The 17,912-nt window shown below is 56.4% G+C and overlaps 2 protein-coding genes across 3 annotated transcripts; one reads left to right on the forward strand and one right to left on the reverse strand.

Moving 5' to 3' along the window:
- Positions 1–5,037: 5,037 nt before the first annotated feature.
- On the reverse strand, positions 5,038–8,285 carry DCTN6 (dynactin subunit 6). The gene is made up of 7 exons (XM_026091648.1): positions 8,202–8,285; positions 7,867–7,931; positions 7,669–7,774; positions 6,773–6,861; positions 6,520–6,567; positions 5,630–5,772; positions 5,038–5,484 (listed from the first exon to the last, which is right to left on the reverse strand). The coding sequence occupies exons 1-7, from the start codon at positions 8,222–8,224 to the stop codon at positions 5,386–5,388; spliced, it is 573 nt and encodes a 190-aa protein (XP_025947433.1). The 5' UTR covers positions 8,225–8,285; the 3' UTR covers positions 5,038–5,385.
- A 76-nt stretch (positions 8,286–8,361) lies between these two features.
- On the forward strand, positions 8,362–17,863 carry LOC112978298. Of its 2 annotated transcripts, none has more exons than XM_026091646.1 (11): positions 8,362–8,632; positions 9,025–9,267; positions 10,285–10,416; positions 10,529–10,642; positions 11,090–11,165; positions 11,440–11,530; positions 11,723–11,830; positions 14,697–14,792; positions 16,305–16,375; positions 16,559–16,919; positions 17,718–17,861. In XM_026091646.1, the coding sequence occupies exons 2-10, from the start codon at positions 9,171–9,173 to the stop codon at positions 16,692–16,694; spliced, it is 921 nt and encodes a 306-aa protein (XP_025947431.1). In that variant the 5' UTR covers positions 8,362–8,632; positions 9,025–9,170; the 3' UTR covers positions 16,695–16,919; positions 17,718–17,861. The 2 variants fall into 2 exon arrangements, with proteins under 2 accessions (XP_025947431.1, XP_025947432.1); XM_026091647.1 differs by lacking the exon at positions 8,362–8,632 and adding an exon at positions 12,696–12,755 and having other exon boundaries at positions 9,176–9,872; positions 10,359–10,416; positions 17,718–17,863.
- The last annotated feature ends 49 nt before the right edge of the window (positions 17,864–17,912 follow it).

Consider the following 17,912-nt stretch of genomic DNA (forward strand, 5'->3'; position numbering starts at 1 on the left):
GAGGCACAGGGTTTAGGACAGGGGACACGGGACCGAGGCAGGGACATGGGGCTGAGGAGGGGGACAGGGCTGGGTACAGGGGACACGGGACCAGTACAGAGACACAGGGCTACAGCAGGGATGTGGGGCAGAGGAGGGGACAGGGGACAGACACGGGACTGAGGCAGGGACGTGGGGCTGTGGAAGAGGGGACAGGTCAGGGGACAGGGGACATGGGACTGAGGCAGGGACACAGGGCTGTGGCAGGGATGTAAGGCAGAAGAGGGGACAGAGCTGGGGGCAGGAGACACAGGACTAAGGTAGGGACTTGGGGCTGTGGCAGGGACACAGGGCTGGGGATGGGACATGGGGCTGAGGAGAGGGGACAGGTCTGGGGACACAGGTATTGAGGAATACAAGGCTGGTGAGACAAAAATGCTTGGGACAAGAGACACCAAGCTGAGGTCAAGACATCTGGCTAAAGCAGAAACGTGGGGCTGAGGAGAGGGGACGGGGACACTGTATCAAGGCAGGGGCATGTGGCTGCGGCAGGGGTGTGGGGCAGAGGAGCAGGGACAGGGCTGTGGAGCAGCCCAGGGTGACAGTGGGAGACAGGGCTGGGGACAGGGCTGGGAGGCAGGACAGGTGGCAGTGGGGGACAGGGCAGCAGGGCTGGGTGTGGGGCAGGAAGAGGGGTGCCAGGGCTGGCTGCATCAGGAGAGACACGACATCTCTGATGTGACCCCATGTGGACACCTGGCTGCAGGGCTGCCCAGGCATTGGGGAGGAGACTCATCTCATTTTGTCCCAGTGCAGATTGTGCTCCTGTCCCTCATCAGTCCTCTGGCATCAGATGCTGGGTGTCCCTCCTCATTTCCAAAAACACCCCTGCAGCTCTGCCCAAGCATTTGGGGAAAAGTCCCTAAAATTTTCTCTGTGCACTTATTAGACACAGCATCCTTGACCTGCGTCACCAGGTGGCCTGGGAGCTGACACTAAATGCCTCTCTCCAGCACATTTCTGCAGGAAGAATAATTAACCTGGGAAACTACCTATATCAGGATGCAGAGAGAGGAGCTTGTGCAGCATGTGGCGTAAGCAGGGCTAAGCTAGGCATCTCCTCCTGACCAGCCCTCCAGCCCCGAGGAAGCAGGCTGGCTGAGGGGATTAAACTAAGGAGGATTAAACAAGTTTTAATCGAGGTCAAAATTGCCTGGAGGAAAGTGGTCCCATCAGGAGACATGAGGGCCATACACAGTCTTGAAGGCTCAGCCTGCCTTTCTGGAAGGCCCCCCCCTCCCTGGGCTGCTTGTCCTACCAAAGCAGCGAGGACACTACACTGAAGCTGCTCGGGCCACGGGGCTGCTCCCGCAGTGCTGGGCAGGAGAGGGTATGCGAGCTCCTCTCCTCCAGCGGCTAAGCACCCCTTCCACGCTGCAGTGCTTACCTGAAATGCCCGAAACATCACCTGGCAAGCTTCCAACCTCTCGAAAATAATAACTTACATAGCAGAACTTCTCCTGATGGGAGCTAGATTGAAACTAGCCATGTGGTCCAAATTTCCAGGAGTGGGGAAATGTCCRACTGTGATGGCAGGTGGCCCTGCAAGCCACCTGAGCAGCCTCAGGGTCAGAAAGAGCAGGCAGAGGCCCAAGCGCTCCTAAAAACCATTGAGCAAAGGAGAAAGAAGGGACCTCACTTGACTCCAGGAAAAAGATGGGACAAGGGGTTTTAGCAGAGCGATGGTACCCCTGGTCTGCAGGCTTCTGCGAAGATGTGGCACGGATGCAASCTCAACCGTGTTGGGAAGGAGATGCAATTGGGATTCGTTCAAGGACTGGTATCTTAGTTTCCCACTTCTCTCTTTCTGGTAGGATGGTGTCTACAGTCAGAAAAACTGAGTCACTGCGGGTAGAAATCGTGTCCCAGGACGTTGGGATAAATTCAGCGTGCTAGATTTACATGTGAGTATATGCTGTTCATTATCACAAGGTGAATGAGCAGCCCAAAATCGGCACTGGCCCTGGAGAAGGCTGGGGTGCAGGATCCCACGGGGAACCTGTCATGCACCATCCGTGCTTTGCTACTTTCTCCCCAAACATGGTGCAGAGCTGCTCAGCAACTGCACGGCAATAGGGCTGTTGCTGGGAATTTACCTCAAAAGCAAGAGATTTTGAAAATTTGCCTCATTTTTAGGACATGAGGAAACAGCTGGGTTTAAAATACTCCCAAAGGAGAGAACCGAACAAATTTAGCAGTATATTCTTCCTGGAGCTGTATGTTTGGTTTTGTAGGATAGGGCCCTTATAGGCCTGGAAATGGCCCATTACCCATGGAAAGTTTTGGATGGGCTGGTGGCCTTTTTCAACAAAAAAAAGTCGCTTTTGAAGCACAAGCACAGTGTAATATTTACCAACCCTCTGGGTGCCTCTGTAATAAGAGAACATTTCTGTTTCTGTCAGAACTGTATTAACTGTTCAAAGCTTTCTCGAAAAGCAATCAAGGAAACAAAGAAGCAGAACAAATAAGAATAAAAGCCTGGGAGTTAAGAAAGAAACCTGGTCTTTCTTTATCTCTGAGAGGAGAAAACCCCGTAGCAGCTACTGAGAATGCTGTCACCCTACAGYGTATGAAATTTAAGGTGGCTCTAGGAGGAGAGAAGAGATTTGTTTAATCTTTCCCATGCCAAGCCTCAGGTTTTGCCTAGCGTACTTGCAGTGTGCTTGCTGTCAGAGGAATGCTTTTGCTGACAGTGGTGCTTGACTGATAGCCCCTTTACTGGGCTGAACAACCCTTTGGTGGCTGCCTGGGCTGCCTCCATGCTTTCCCCTGCAAGGTGGAGACATAGCAGCTCTTCATAGCTCCAAAAGTGAGCAAGAAAAGTGAGCAGAAGAGAGGGATTTCCACGGGTGCCCAACAGGTCAACTCAGGCTGGTTCACAAGGCTTATTTTTCCGTAGGTACCTTCAAATGACTGCTCCCGAGCGTGAACCTGAAGGTATATTGTGCTTTCTTGCAGCTGCCACCYGGGGCTCTGCATTGGTGCATCTTTTTTGTTTTCCCAACTCAAACATGTCTTTTCTTAATTGCTTTTTTGAAACCACGCTGCTAAGCATGTAAGAGGTATTATTCAAGTTCAGTGGCATATGTGGAAATCCGCATGGTTCACCCCAATTTCATTATTTTCTATTCTATTGTTTTCAACTGCAATATTTTCCTGGTCATCTGAACAAAATAACTTGGCGGGGTCTACCTCAACAAGATGGAAACTGTGCCAAAATTGTGACAGTAATTGTAGCCCATATTCAGACTCTGCTTTGGGGAATAGCCACACAGTTTCCAAGCAGCGATGGGCTGTGATTTGGAAATTCAAGGCCCAAATCCAGCTTTTTGATATCCCTGTAACTGAATTTAAGGAGAAAATCTGATTAGTTCTAGTGCACGTTCCCTCGCTTTTATGTCAAGCCTTGCTCCACCTGAAATCGGTTCCAAATCCGTCCACACTAAAGCTGAAAGCAGGAAATGTCATAGCAAACATTTTCCTGCTGAAGTTCGGGGTTTCTGTATGAACAGTGCCTCTTGCTTTCTCTCCCACAGGAAATTCTGATCTATCCAACACTTGTTTTTGTTCTGCATTTGGGATAAGACTGCAAAACATATTTACAAAGGTAGAAGGGAAAGTTATGAAAAACAYTGCTTGGGAATCCTGTGGATCGGATTGAGATTCATCTGCCTAAAACTCAGGCACATCCAAAACTCACGATAAGTACAGCAGACAACCAGAGAAGCTGCAGCTGTATTCTAATCTTGCCACACTGCCATGTGAACGGGCTGAAAAGCAAGCTGAGCTGAAGGCAGCTTTCAGGGGTTGGTGGAGAGAGGCTATCACCATGTTTCAAGCATTTGCTTTTTCTTACAGCCTACGGTAAGTGAAGAAAAAACAGGCAGGTATCAGGCTATGTTGCACAGTGTTGTCCATAATTCTGCAATCCCATAGAAATAATTGGGAAAAGCTGACTTAGTTGTAGAAAAGGCCAAAAGAGAGGGAGAAATCTTATATATTGATAACTGGTTTGCAGCTATTGAATAAGACATGCCACTTTGGCAGGCTCTGTGCTCCCCCCCACCACAAGTGGAGTCAAGGACTGTGGCTTCCCCTATCATATCCGTACCATCCCTGGCTGTACGGGTCGCAGTGTATCATAAACATATAATGCTGACAATGCAGGGAGCTGCAGGTCCAGCTGCAGCTTGTCTCTCATGTATGTGCAAACACTTGAGCAGTGGAAGGCCAGTCAGGAGAAAAAGGAGCCCTGAAGAGGGTGGTGTGAGAGACAGGCTTTGGGCAGGAACAGGATGGTGATGCTGTTCTGCCCACACAGACCTACCAATGAGCACCAAGGCAAGGGCTTTGCTGGGGAAACCTGAACCAGGCTGGGAAAGACGGATCTGCTCAACCAAAAAATCCTGCCTGCAAGCTCTGTGGGGAGCCCCATTTGCTTCTGAAGGCGACTTCAATGACCTCTTTTTTCTGTTTCCTTTACAAGACCATTCCAGGCATTCCTCGCCTGCCAGGCAGCACCGCACACACCAGCTCCACTAGCTGCACAGCTTAGACCTGCTCTCAGGGTTTGAGGCCGCTGACAGGCCCCCGTGGGGAGCCCAACAGTCCTCCTGGATTTTGGGGTGTGCAACCTGGACACACCACAACTCCCACCCTCCTCACCCTGAGGAGTCAGGGTTTCCCCTGGCCTTCCCTGGTGTGGCCCTATCTCCCTCTGCCGGCTGGCCCAGGAAGGAGCGGGCGGTGAAGAATCAGCATCTCCACGCCCCAGCTGTCCCCAGAGGGATGGTGTAAGGCCATGTGATCTGCAGGAGCCAGCCACCGTACCCCAAGACACAGCCCCAGACACTGGGCAGGAACCAGGCCATTGCTGCAGCTGCCTCACAGCAGGTGAGCAGCTCGTCCAAACAAGGTCATTTTTTTAGAGAACGTTGTTGTTGTGGAACTTCAGGATTACTTTTGTCTGAAAGCTTTGATAAAACAGCACCACTGAAATCGTAAAGCAGTGGTCAATACTTTTTATTAACAGGATACAGCACACTTCGAAGTGTTACCTAACCCAGAATCTAATCAGAAAGGATTGCAATTCCTCTTTGCAAAAATAACCAGTGCTATTTTATTCCCCAAACAAAGCATGTATAATATTAAAGTTAGTGCCAAAGAGACAACAGATCTAAAGCTGTCTTCAGATGCTTAGCAGACTATAAATAAAGGACATGAATAAGCAAGACAGTTTTTCCAGAATGGAATGAAGGATGCAGAGACCAGCTGCTTCCAGTGGCCATGTAGTGCTTAAAAGGACAAGACACAATCCCAGTTCAGCAACCAATAGCAGAGCGCTTCTCAGCTCTTAACAGGAGTGGATGTGGCCTTCATGGTCTTCTTCAGATGATGGTAATTTGGCAAGATCTTCATCAGAAAATCCAACTGCAGTGTTTGGGGCTAGAAAGAAAGACACTGTAAGAATTGAGCTGGAAACAAAGGCACAGAAGCTTACCACATTATGTCAGGCACAGGCCTCACTACAGCAATGAGGGGGACGGAGACCCTTACGTGGAGACAGCTCCCTGAGCAGCGCAACACCCACCTGCGGCCGCTCAGTCTGCACTCGACGGAAGCAGTCAGCCCCATAGATGACGGTGTTCTCGGGGATCACCTCATAAGTGTTGATGTTACAGCAGGCCCCGATGATGCAGCCGCTTGTCAGAATCACGTTCCTACCAACAAATGCTGCAACAGAGAGAGAGAAATCTCTGCAGGAGTTGAAAAGGGGAGACTGGCATAGGCAGCCTTACTCAAAGCCACATCCAGCTTTTCAAACTCCTTTCTCTGTCCTACTTCCTTCAGCCTTCACACTTGTTCAGTAACCTCCTTCTACCCCCAATCCTGTCACATAATTCAATGGCACTACCTGGAAACTCCTCCTGGGAGCCTGGAACAAAGCTGAAGACCTGCCATTCCCACTAGAGGCTTCTGACTTCAGACTAGCTCTAGTCTAATCCCATGGACTGAAAAGGGACTGTGAACAGAGCAGCCAAAACACTTCTGGCTTAGTTTTATCAGAAAGGAATCCAGTCCAGTCCACAGGCTCAAGGATYGTTCTGCGTGCATGGCCATCAGGAACAACCTTGAGACTAAAACTAAAATGCTAGCATATATGTGCCCATAGTGTGGTTAAACCCTGCATCATCAAACACCAAAATCACTAGCTGCTCAGTGTCAAGAGAAAGAGACAGCCAATCCCAGCTCCCACCAACACAGTAACACACATGGGTTCTGCGGACAAGCAGCTGCAGTGTTAACACAAACTTTGTCAAGGTTGCCACCAGGTTCACAAGCATTAAAAACATGACTTTGTGGCTGTAACATGCAGTAAGGTATAGCTCAAGCTCAGCTAAAGACAACGCAATGTAATTCTTTCCCATATCTGCAAGAGTGAGTCTTCACAAGGGCAAAGACAACAAGCCTGACACTTACCTTTGGATTCAATTACATTGTTATCGCCCACTTTCATTGCCTGTGAATCTAAAGGTTAATGTTAAAGAGAAATGTAAAATTCTTAGCTTTTACTTCAAAGAGTAAACCTTGATACTCTGTTTAAACCAACGCCCTGCATCTTAAATAGCCCTAGGATGTTTAAACCCTAATAGAGTCCACACATGCTTCATTTTGTGTGGGTCTGGAAGCATGGTGTATTAGAAAGTCCAATTTCACTGCATAGCAAGGATACAGCACCCAACTTCAAAAACGTTATTGGTGCCAATGACCATTGGTTTTGGTTCCACCTCTTCAGCTTCTGGGGTGATATTTTCTGGATATCTGAAAGATGAAAGAATACATTCAAATCTTGACATGAGAAAGACCCTGTCCAAAGATACTGTCCTATTCGACAGCTGACTCTCAATTCTGTTACAAAGGCTGAAGTCACATATATCCTATGTATGCAATCCTTTAGATGGGTATCAACTGAACAAAAAGTAAGTGGCTAGGCTAGACTGTCAGGGTTTTCAGACTGCCTGTTCTTGCCCTGGGTCTCATATTCTAATCAGGATTAGAAGAATCTGTCAGTAGGAAAAGGATTCCTAGAGAGATTTCTCCCTGAGACATAGTGCCACACACGCACATAAAAGCACAAAGAGTAACTTTTTTTTTTTTTTTTAAGAAGCTTGTCTACCCAGAGTTTAAGTCAATGCCTTGCTCCTTAAATAGCTGTAAACACAACCTCATGTTTGMCAAGACTGTCAGATAAGGGATCTGTATTARGAGAATCTTAAATATGAGAAATATAACCATCTCTATGGAGCTAAAACTGCACAACTCTGCACTAGTAGAGTCAATCTACCCCTGCCTTCTTCAGTAGATGAACTACAGTTTTTGCATAAGATCCTTGCTGAACAATCCACAAAATACCCATTCTGTAAAAAGCCAACCCAGGGACAACACCGGAGATCACAAAGAAATTTCTCCCCCTACTGCCCGATTTCAGAGGAATACTGTTCACAGCAAACCTGCGGGGACAAAGGGTTAGCAGCCTGAACTGACCACAGCCAATTCAGCCAGAGACACTCGGCTGCGGAACAACCTCCCTCRGGAAGCCCAGCGCGCACCAGGGAGCGTTTTATCTACCCATTTATGATAAGCGCCTGTTCTTCTATGAGGTTGCCTTCGCCGATCACGATGGGCCCCGCTTCTGCGATGATTCTGGCTTTGGGGTGGATCACTGTCCGTGGCCCTGCAGAGACAGGTCAGTATCAGCAGCGCCATGCCGAACCACCGTGGGGCCACCCCTGCAGGCGGAGCGCCGCAGCTCTTGGGGCGCCTTACCGATGGTCACGTCCCCGCGGATCTCGCTCTCCACGCACACCACGGCCCCCGGCGCGATCTTCACACTGCGGGGACACGCGTATCAGGGGCCGGCGGAAAAGTGCGCGCGGGGGAGCTTGCTGGGCGCGCGCGAGGGGGAACCGTTAGAGCACGCGGGGTGGGAGTGGGCGCTCGCCGGGTAGAACCGTTGGGGAGCGCGGGGGGGAACCCCTGCAGTGCGCGGGGCGCAGGCGGAGCTGAGGCGGGGGGAGAAGCGGCGGGAAGTCGCCGCAGCACTGGTGCGGCGCGGCGCGGCGCGGCGCAACTCCATCCGCCTCCGACGCACCGGCCCTCACCTCTTCTGCCCCTTCTCCGCCATGACAGCCCTCCAGCCGCTGCCTGCGCAGGCGCTGCGCGGGGAGAGCGAGGAAGCGGCGCGCGCATGCGCAGACAGGGGAGAGACAAGGCACCGTTTCAATCCAGGCATCTCAAACCGTGGCACAGCACATACCTGAACCCAGATCTCCTCCTGACTTAAGCCCTGGCAAGCCTGGTCTGGGCTTAAAGCAAGCCTGGGGGCCGGTGCAAGGTCTCCTACCGGTCAGAGATTTTGACGCGATCCTGTTTCCCTTCTTGTGCTGCAGTTCTTCCTGGAGCAGTGGTGCAGAGAGATAAGCACGAACTTCCGCGAGTGGGAGAAATGTGCCTTCCCTCGCCTGGGTCAGCCCACCTCTGTGCCCCCTTCTGCTACGCAGGCAGAAACTTGCTGGGCTGTGAGGAGGAAGAGGTGAGCGTTGCTGCTTTTGCAGCCGTGGGCAGCAGTGGGGACGTCCGTGGGGGCCAGCGGGGCTGTGCGCAGCACTGCGCGAGGAGCTGAAGGCAGCAGGCTGGGCGCAGAAGTGCCCTGAGCTGGGAGCCTGCGGGCAGCGTGCTGGGGCGAGTGGTGTGGTGAGGTCAGGGGCTCCCTGCCAGGAAGCAGACAAATCCCAGGGCCTTTTGGCAGAGTGGGCTGGGTGTGCCAGGAGGAAATGCTCTCTGTGCTAGAGAGCAAGCTCTTCTCGCTGGGGACAAAGGGGAAGGGAAAGCCCTCTGTGCAGGAAGGGCAAGCTGGTGTCTGGGGGAGGTGAGTGCTGGAGAGACCCTCAGCCCTTGACACGATGTGTCCCCATCCCTTGGCAGGTCAAGCAGGCTGTCCTCAGGGCGATGGGTGCCATGATGGGTGTCTTCCTGCATGTGGAGGAGCACCGCGAGCACACCTGGGAGCAGCTCCTTTGGCTATCAAGTTGGGAGAGGACTGTGGAGGGGCTGATGCCTTTGGGTGTACAATGTCCTTAGGCAAGCAGTGCCTTAGAGGGAGAAAGCCAAGGCTCCAGTGGGCTGCAAGGCGTCCAAGAAGTCCAGGACGCCTTCAGGGTGACTATGGTGAGGCATCATGTGGGGCATGGTGCAGCTGGGGGCCATGTGAGTGCTGCGAGGCATCGGGAAGCTGCGGGGTGCTGGGAGAAGCCAGGGCCCCTTTGAGCAGGAATGGGGAAACGGGGCCTGAGGCTTCCCAGGCTCTTGCTGGAAGAAACCAGCAAGGCAGGAGGGTGAGTTGCTGGGGTGAGTGGCTTCGGAGGGGAGGCTGCCCTGCCTCCTGGGACTAGGGGTGCACAAGGAGCTCTGCCCTTGCACCCAGGGCCGTGTCCAGCCCCTGTGATGGGGAGAGGTGCAAGGGGGGCGATGTGCCAGGAAAGGCTGTCCCAGCAGGACTGTGAGGAGGAGAGAGACCTCCTGGGGCCACTCTGTAGGAAGGACAAGCCAGAAGCCCTGTGCAGGGCTGGGGTTTCCGTGGAAGTGGGTTCAGACTGTGGCGTCTCCCAGCGATGCCAGTTTCTCCCTTTCCGGGAGGTTTGCATTGACAGCCCCCCTCTCCCTCTCATGCTCCTTTGCAGAGTCTCAGCTCTTTTCTGGAGGTCTTGGTGGGCATTCAGACCCTTATGCCCCAGGCCAAACTTCTGGCCATCGGCACTGTTGTGCACTGGCAGGTAAGGCCTTACGCCATGTTGCTGGCCTGGGGCTGGCAGAGTGGGTCCCCACAGAGGGGACAGAGCTGCCGGTTGGCAGGGCTGGGCATCCCTCCGTTGAGAGCCACCTGAAGGCCAGGGCTGTGCAGGGGCTGTGAGCCATGGCCCATGTTGGCACCTTGAGGCTACTGGGGACCTGGATGGGCTGTTTTGCACCAGCCCAGGGGACAGTCTGGTTCACAGAGCAATTCCCCTCTGGGCTGAGTTGCAGGAGGGCTCCAGAGGGCAGGACCCACCAGGAGCCTTCGAACGCTGCTCAGCCTTGGCTCCTGGGCAGCCGTAGCTGCTGCAAAGCTCTGCATGTGCCCGGCTCTGGGTTTTGGCCTTGGGTCCATGCCCAGAGCTGCCCATGAGATGAGAGCTGACAGTGCAGTTTCTTTTCCGTCCCTCTCCACACTGATCTGGCTTTCTCCAAAATGCACCTTGTTGCCAACGCCCTGTGATGAGATCAAGCAGCCCAGTCCAGAACACAGAGCAGAACTGTGCTGCTGCATCATGCTGCAGGGTAAGGAGAGGAGAGCCAGTGCTGCACCATCGTGTGCTGGCAGCTCTCTCGCAAACCTGCCCGTGTGGGAAGACGCTGGTCACTAATGCTGAGTGTGATTTCTTTCCTGCAGCCCGAATTTGCCCAGAAGAGACAGTTGTGTTCCTCCAGCCTGAGCTGAGCAGTGGGTGTGAGGCCAGTTGCGTGGCAGCTGTGGATCTGCTGCAAGCTCTGGTCCGCTCTGAAGGTCAGTAACAGGGGCCGGAGCCACGAGGCCATGGTGCGGGCTGCTGGGTTGAAGCAGGAAGGGGCTGAAAGCAGAGCACGAACACCCGAAACGAGCCACAAAGAGCAGGTCACCCGTGGAGCAGCCCCCCTGTGGCAGGGTTCACTGGGCAGTTGGACATGGTAACATGCCGGGGTGACGCTTTGAGCTCTGTGCCAGGGGCAGGCACAGGAGCTGCTTGTGCCCAGGGTGCGTTTCTAGGTCTCTGTGTTACCATCACATTTGATCCCTATAAAATAGCTGTGTTCATAGAAATATAGTCCCTGTGGGATGCTGCTGCTTCCTCTGAAGTCGCAACTTGGCCTTGCTTTTCTGTCCTGCTTGTGTACAAAAAGCTGGGGAGCTGTGACAAATCCCTCCAGAATTGGGGGCTTGGCCTCAATGCACGCCTCTCCTTGTCTCTTGCAGCCTCTGAGATGAGGGAGAAGCTGTCCCTGATAGTGACAGCCGTGTGCAGTCTGTGTGCTGTGACCCTGCGGCCCGGGTGAGCTGGTTTGGGCAGGGCTGGTGCCACCGGGGGGGCAGAGCAACCCTTTCCATGGGACAGAGCCTGGTGAGTTCGTACCAGTAGGCAAAGGCAGGGCCTGGGGTTAGAGCCCGGTGACAGTTGTGGAGCGAGGGCTGCTGCTGCGCCCTCGTCATCTCGGTCTGGCCAGAAGGGCTGCAGCGCTGCGAAGGCAGCTCCCCTGGGGTTTTGGGCCAGGGTTGTAACTGCAGCCTGCCTGGCAGATGAGGAGAGCAGTTCTGTATTTCATCAGGGAGCTGCTGTGCTCCAGTGCCCCAAGCTGCTTGGCATGGGATGTGATGGGGCATGTCTTCAGTGAGTTCAGCCAGGCCTCAGGCAGACTGGTAAGGGCAGAGTGCGATGCCGGGGCTGCATCCTATGCCCCAGCTGTACTGCGTTGCCATGGGCATCCCTAGCTGCAGGGAGCCTGGTGCAGCAGGGCCACCRGTGCTGTGGTGGGAATAGCCTCCCCATTGCAGTGCACCGGGGGGCCTGGGAAGGGGCAGTGGCGGGTGTTTCCCACCTCTGTCTCGCAGGTGACAGGAAACCTTTGTGCTGGGGAAGCCCAGGAAGAAAAGGCTGTTCAGCGCCTGTGTGCCCACATCCTGAGCACGCTGGACGTCTCTGCCAGAGGGGTGGCCAAAGTAAGTCGTCCTCTGCCTGCTGCTGCTTCTTGCCTGGGGATGCTTTTCCTCCCTGTGGCCCTAACCTCTCCCCTGACATGCTGTGGAGCGTGTGTGGGGAAGCGCACCCGTCCTTTCCGTCTGCAAGCTCCATGAGCAGTGGGGTTGGGGGTGCCCGAGGCTTTCCTCTGTGCGCTGGGACCCCCCATTTTAGCCACTAAAACAGCTGAGAAGAGCTGGGGTTGAGCTCTGTGGAGCTGCATTTGCTTGTTCAGTGCATTCTGCAGCTGAATCAAGTACTGCTGGGCGTGTGTCTTGGCTGCGTCTTCTAAATGAGATGTAGGAGTTGGTGGGGCCATACGGATCCTGTGTCCCCTTGCAGTAGGGAGATGAACTGCCCCAGGGGTGACCTGTGCTGGCAGCTCTCACCAGCCAGGCAGCCAAAGGGAGGAGGAAAGGGGCATGAAACAAGGTGGGCAAGAGGAAAAGAAGGTGGARGAGTAAGCCAGGGTGGGGAGCAGAAAGTCCATGAGTACTGTGCAGGGCTTAGTGGGTGTGGGGCCGTGCGTGTCCCCCATCTGCTGCCAGCCCCGTGCAGGAGGCCTGGGGCAGTGCAGGACAGAGCAGTGCCCATTGCTGGGTGAGAGGGCTCTGCCCTGCATGCCCCTTCTCCAGTGGAGCTACCTGGCACTCCTGCACCCTGCTCTTGCTGGGGCCTCAGGGCTGGTTCTTGCCATCTCGGGGCTGCCTTCGTCGGTGACTGTTCAGCCATGGGAGCCCGGCAGGGCTGGTGAGGAGGTGGCACGGCCAGGGTTCCCTTCAGCCCCATGTGGGAGTGTGGGACATGGCGCAGGCAGGGCCCAGTGGGGCTGGGCATCTCACGCAGCCTTTCTTTCTGCCCGCAGTTGCTCTGCTGGCTCCCCAGGCCCTTCTGGCTTGCCTGCTGGTGAGTAGCGGGGCCCCAAGGAAAGAGCTTTTGTGGCCAGGGCAAGGGAAGAAGCTGGGAGAGATGGTGCTGAGGCCAGTGCTGAGTGCCCCAGGAGGAGGCAGGAGCATGTTGGAGGGTGCCTAAGCCTCCCCCACCTGTTAGGGGCTCCTGCTCCTCCTGGGGGACGGCAGCGCCTGGGTGAAGCTGTCGGCTGCCTGCTGCTGGTGGAGGCAGCGCTGACCTCCCTGCCTGCCTGCCTGCCTGCCTGTGGGGGCAGCTGCGGCTCTTGGGGCAAGTGCAAGTCCATCTCTTTCCTGCCCTGGCCTAGGTGGTGGTGGCAGTGGCTCTGTGTGCGGGCAGTGGCCCTGGACCCGTGGCCCTGCAGCTGCTGCAGGCCCTCCCCAGCATGAGCCATGAGGGCGAGGTGGGCTGCAGATATCCCCCTGCTGCTGCAGCACCTGGCAGGTAAAGTGCCAGTGGGAGGGAGAGACTGGGGACGGAGGGAGCAGGAAAATGCCTTCAGCTCCCTAGCCTGGCGAAGGGGAATGGTCCCGGGTTTGCCAACGCTTGTTAGCCTGATGGCCTGAGGCTTTGGGTTTTCAGACTGCAAAGGAGACACCTGGGCTCTCCTGTGGTGCTTGCTGGAATAACAGTGAAGGCTTTTGCTTCCTCTGGCTTTGCAGGAATGACTGCAAGCTCCCTGGACATGGCCGARTGGGAGAGCCTTCTGCTGAAGGCACAGCATCCCTGTGGGGGCCCCAGCTGGATGGGCAAAAAGTGGAGCAGAAAAAGTGATGGGAGAAACCTGGGGGCTCCCTGTTTGGGCACTGAGCGATGCGGGCACTTCCCGAGCACCCTGTGCCTGCCTCAGCCGTGGGTGCTGCCTACTCAGAGGAGCTGCTCTTGGCACGTGAGGCATGGCTGAGCACGAATGCAGCCAAAGGCCGCAGCAGAGGCCTCCAAAGCAGCCCCGTACCATGGCACTGGCTGCTTCTGGCATGTGCCGAGCCCAGGGGGCTCAACTGGCATGTTAGAGGAAGAGCAAGAAGCAGGTTGCAAGAGGAGTGGGTGGGGAGACGGACTGTTGTGAGGGGGAGCTCTGCCCCGACAGTCTCTGGGGCCATTTGGATGTGCAGAAGGCTCTGGCAAAGGACAGGGGAGCATTTGCTTCATTTCATGCTTCGCCCTAGTTCCTGCGAATGTTGCTGGAGCTCATTGAGAACCAGGCCTGGACCGTGGGCCTGAGCCAGGAGCTGAGCTGGCAGTTAGGCAGCTTTCCCTGCATGTCCTGGGAAAAGGTTTGTTCCCTGTGTGGCGTCGCTGCTGCTTGTGTGCCCTGAGGGCTGCAGTGGTAGAGCCCTGGGACACTCAGGCCAGGGCGAGGGCTGGTAGTGGTGCTCTGCTCCGTGGTCTGGTTTCCCTGCTGCCTGCTCTCTTTCCCCAAAAAGGTGCTCCCCTCCAGGCTGTGCTGCAGCAGGGCTGGCATCAGGGCTGGGCTGGCTGCTGGCTGCTGGCTGCTGTTGGGGCTGGTGTCGCAGAGGCCTCGGCAGGTCCTGGCCCTGGTGGGGTCTGCCGTGGCCTGGCCCTCTCCTGCCAGATTGGGCTCTCACCTCAGCCAGGGCTCAGCCTCTTCTCTTGCAGCAGTTTCTGTACAGGGCTCTTGGCATGGCCCTGGCAGCTTGTCAGTATCTCAGCCATGTGCAAGCATAGTGAAATATCTAAAAGAAACAAACAACCTGGAGCTGTGGGAGGCACAAGTGATGTTTCCTCATGATTCTCTGCTTTCCCAAGTGTCCCCTGCGTGTCCCTGGAGCAGAGGGGCTCTGCGTGCCCTGCTCCAGCCCTTGCTGGTTTTCTGTTTGCTGCCATTTCCCTGGGGAAAAGTCCTGCCTGGCTGGTGGAGCTGGCCAGGACTAGGTGTTGGGGCTGGAGCAACTCCCCATTTCTGCTGCTTTGCAGGGAATGACTTCTGTTTTGTTCCGCTGTGCCAAAAGCCATTTCCAGCTGGCCTTGTCCTTGGTCGAGGAGTTCACAGAGACTTTTCAACAGCAGGAGGTAAAGGGCCCGGGGTGTTATTTGTTTTCCTTCTGTCCTCTTTTCACTTCTGCCCCAGCGGCAGCCTAGTCGTGGGTGCTGCGTTTCATTCACACCTCTGATAAGAACTCCCTGAGCCCTGCACTTGAAAGGGGATGTTCCAGGGCTGGGGCTCTTGGGGTGTTTTTGGGCAGGATGGGATTGGCACCTCGTGGGTCAGAGCTTCCCAGCCAGGGCAGCTGCAATGCTCGCTCACCTGCCGTCGTGCTGGTGAAGCCCCAGCATTGGGGGCAAGGGAGTCTCTGTCCTCTGCCCATGCCTGTGCAAGCACCCYAGCTGCAGGGCGAGTGCCGGCCCCCGGCCCCGAGCTCATGGGAGCTTGAGCAGTGCCATGGGGAGCTTCTGGGAAGTGCCCAGGGAGCTGAGGCACTGGTCGGGTGTGGGGCAGCTTCTGCCTCAGGAGCATGCAGAGTCCTGGGCACAGCGRGGCCATGGACTGGCATCTTGGTGCTTCTCCAGCAAACCGCCAGCAGAGTGACAGGGCGAGGACCTGCACTGCTCACGCTGTGCTCATGGTGATCTACAGCAGGATGGTGCTGCATGCCCCTAGAGAGCAGCTGCTCACCCACGTCAACAGAGATGTCGTGGGGAAAGTCCTGCGGCTCTACCGAGAGGGCTGCCAGGGGGGTGCTCGGGGCGCGGGGCAGAGCCAGCTGGGTGCCACCAGCTCTGGACTCTCCTCAACCTTCCCGTGCACACCTTTCCCGTTGCAGCCGCACCAGCGCTGCTCGCCCTGCTCCCCTGGGCTGGGGTCCACGGCATCTTTCCGGCCAGTAGCCAGGGCAGCTGCTTCCCTCCCTGTGGGAGGCTCCTTCCCAGGGGGGGAGAGGAGGTTTCCTTCCTGGGGTGCAGGTGCCAAGCTGGGGTCTGCTGGGCTCCTGGAGGACGCAGTCTCCTCCTYATGCTGTGCTTGGAGGCAGATTCCCCCTGGCTCCGCTGTTCTTTCTACCCTCGGCCCTTCAAAGAGCTCAAAGCGTGTTTTTTCTTCCCTGCGATCAGCACACACAGCTGAGGCTCTCCCTGGTGCAGAGCATCACTGAGATCAGCCTTACCATCCAGGCTGTGGGTGCCTGCCCCAAGTTTGAGCTCTGCCACAGGTGGGAGCTGCTGCAGACCCTGCTGGTGAGCGCCCAGAGCTAGGGCCGTCACACAGGGGAACTTTGGGCTCTGCCATGGGGCAGGTTTGCKCAGAGGCAAAATGGTCTCCTGGGGCCGTGCGTGACCTCCTGAGCACCCTGAGCTGCATCCCCAGCTGGCACTCGCGGCTGTGGTGGGGGAGTGCAGTGTGTCCGGGCACCAGGGAGCTGCCGCCTCCCTGCCAAAGGTCCTGTGGGACCTTTGTGGGAGCCATGGGGGTAGCAGTGCCGGCGCCTGCGGAGTTTGCCAGAAGACCCTGTAGCTGGGGTGGGCAGGAGGGCTCTCCTGCGCCCCTGCCTGCTGCCCACTTTGCACATGTCTCTCTGTGACTTGCAGGAGGCGATTCAGGAGGAGCCCCAGGAGTCCCTGTTGTGCCCCCAGGCCATCATGGTCATGGAGCAGTTGAGGTAGGGTCTGTCCCCGGGCTGTGGGAGTCGCTGCGTGTCCCAGCCCAGCTGGCTGGTGTGGCTGGGGCTGCGGGTGTTGGATTTGGGGCTGTCGATTGGGACAAAGCCAGTCGTCCTTTGACTCGCTCTGGAGAGTGCTAGTAAGCCCCCTTTCTGTTTTCTCTCCTTTTTTTCTCCTGGCAGCAAGCTGCAGCCCCATCTGAGCAGGGAGGAAAACTGCAGCCTCCTGGCTCAGTGCTGCCAGGGCATCGTGTGCCTTCGTCACCTGGAGCAGATGGAAGAGGAAGGGGAGGTGGCGGCAGCTCCTGCATGCGCATGAGTACCCGCTGACCCTTCTCAGCTGCCCCTCGGTGGGGGCCCAGCCATGGGCGCCCCATGCTCTGGCAGCCACTGGCCACGCTGGTGTCTCCGTGGGGTGCCCAGCCTCAGTCCCCCTTTCTGGTGTCAGGATGTGCATGCGCTGTCCCTGCAAGTGCTGGGCCAGCTCATGGCAGCCCTTCTCCAGACAGAGCTGGCCCCTGCCTGCTTTGAGGATGTGGTGCAGGTGAGTGTCCCTGGGGTGGCAGGGAAAGCATTGCCGCTGCCAGAGTGGGGCAGAGCTGTGGGGGATCCCGCCTGCAGGGCTGGTCCGAGGAGGGGAGCTTGCCTGTAACTAGGTGCAACACCCCAAATTGGCAGAGAGTGAAATGGTCCTGGTTTCAGGCCCCCTTGCCCAAATTTTGCATCCAAGCTTTTCCCATCGGCAGCAGCTTCCTTGCAGGCAGCTTGCAGTGTCCTGCAGAGTCCCCTAGATGAGCTAGAGCTTCTCCCCAGCCACAGCTGAGGTGTTGCACAAGTCAATGCTGCCTGTGGCGAGAGCCTGGAGCAGGGAGGTCCCCACAGGGAAGGGCTCCTCGCCTGGGGCCTGGGCACCTGGAGAGACCAGGGCTGTCGAGGTGGCAGGGTCGGGAAGGGAGGGGGCTGACAAGAGGTGTCGGTGGAAAGAAGCCTGTGGTGGGACAGGTCCGCCCATGCCCAGGTCCTGCGGCGCTGGCTCGCCTTGGCCCACGTGTGCAAGCGGGAGAGGGCCCTGCARGTGTGCATCCAGCTGGGTGCTTATGAAGAGGGATGCAAGCATAGGGTGAGCAGGGACCCCACGTTCCCTGGCCCCCTCTCTGCCGGCCGCAGCCCCRGCAGGGAGTTCTACCCAGGCAAGCGCTGGGTTTTGGTTTTCCCAGGGCTGTGGGGCAGCCCCTTGTCTGCCCTGCCACCTGGCCATGGTTCGAGGGACGGCATGGCTGGGAGAAGGCAAGTGGCCACAGGGGCTGCCAGTGACCTTTTTGCCTGCCTCTTGCTCCCGCAGCGAGGCCATGCCTGAAAGCGGTTTGGCKCTCTGGTGGGACTTTTAGGGCCTCTGACAAGTGATGTGCCAGCCACATCCCGCATGTGGGCAGTGACCTGCCTCGGCAGCCTGCTGCAAATAGGAGGTGAGGAGAGCAGTGCAGGGCCGTCCCCCACTGCTGTCTGAGGGCAGGACGTCACCCCCGGTGCCAGGGAC

The sequence above is a fragment of the Apteryx rowi genome, unplaced genomic scaffold, assembly GCF_003343035.1.
Source record: "Apteryx rowi isolate R43461 unplaced genomic scaffold, aptRow1 scaffold_911, whole genome shotgun sequence".
Lineage (NCBI taxonomy): Eukaryota > Metazoa > Chordata > Aves > Apterygiformes > Apterygidae > Apteryx > Apteryx rowi.

What these genes read in the sequence shown, in the direction of transcription:
- DCTN6 (XM_026091648.1), bottom strand. Translation starts at nt 8,224, where the DNA reads ATGGCGGAGAAGGGGCAGAAGAG. An exon ending in GCGGAGAAGGGGCAGAAGAG is followed by an intron (nt 7,932 to 8,201) that starts GTGAGGGCCGGT and finishes GTGTCCCCGCAG; the next exon opens with TGTGAAGATCGCGCCGGGGG. An exon ending in CAGGCGCTTATCATAAATGG is followed by an intron (nt 6,862 to 7,668) that starts GTAGATAAAACG and finishes TTCATCTTTCAG; the next exon opens with ATATCCAGAAAATATCACCC.
- LOC112978298 (XM_026091646.1), top strand. Translation starts at nt 9,171, where the DNA reads ATGTCCTTAGGCAAGCAGTGCCTTAGAGGGAGAAAGCCAAGGCTCCAG. An exon ending in ACGCCTTCAGGGTGACTATG is followed by an intron (nt 9,268 to 10,284) that starts GTGAGGCATCAT and finishes CTGACAGTGCAG; the next exon opens with TTTCTTTTCCGTCCCTCTCC. An exon ending in GCCAGGCCTCAGGCAGACTG is followed by an intron (nt 11,531 to 11,722) that starts GTAAGGGCAGAG and finishes TCTGTCTCGCAG; the next exon opens with GTGACAGGAAACCTTTGTGC.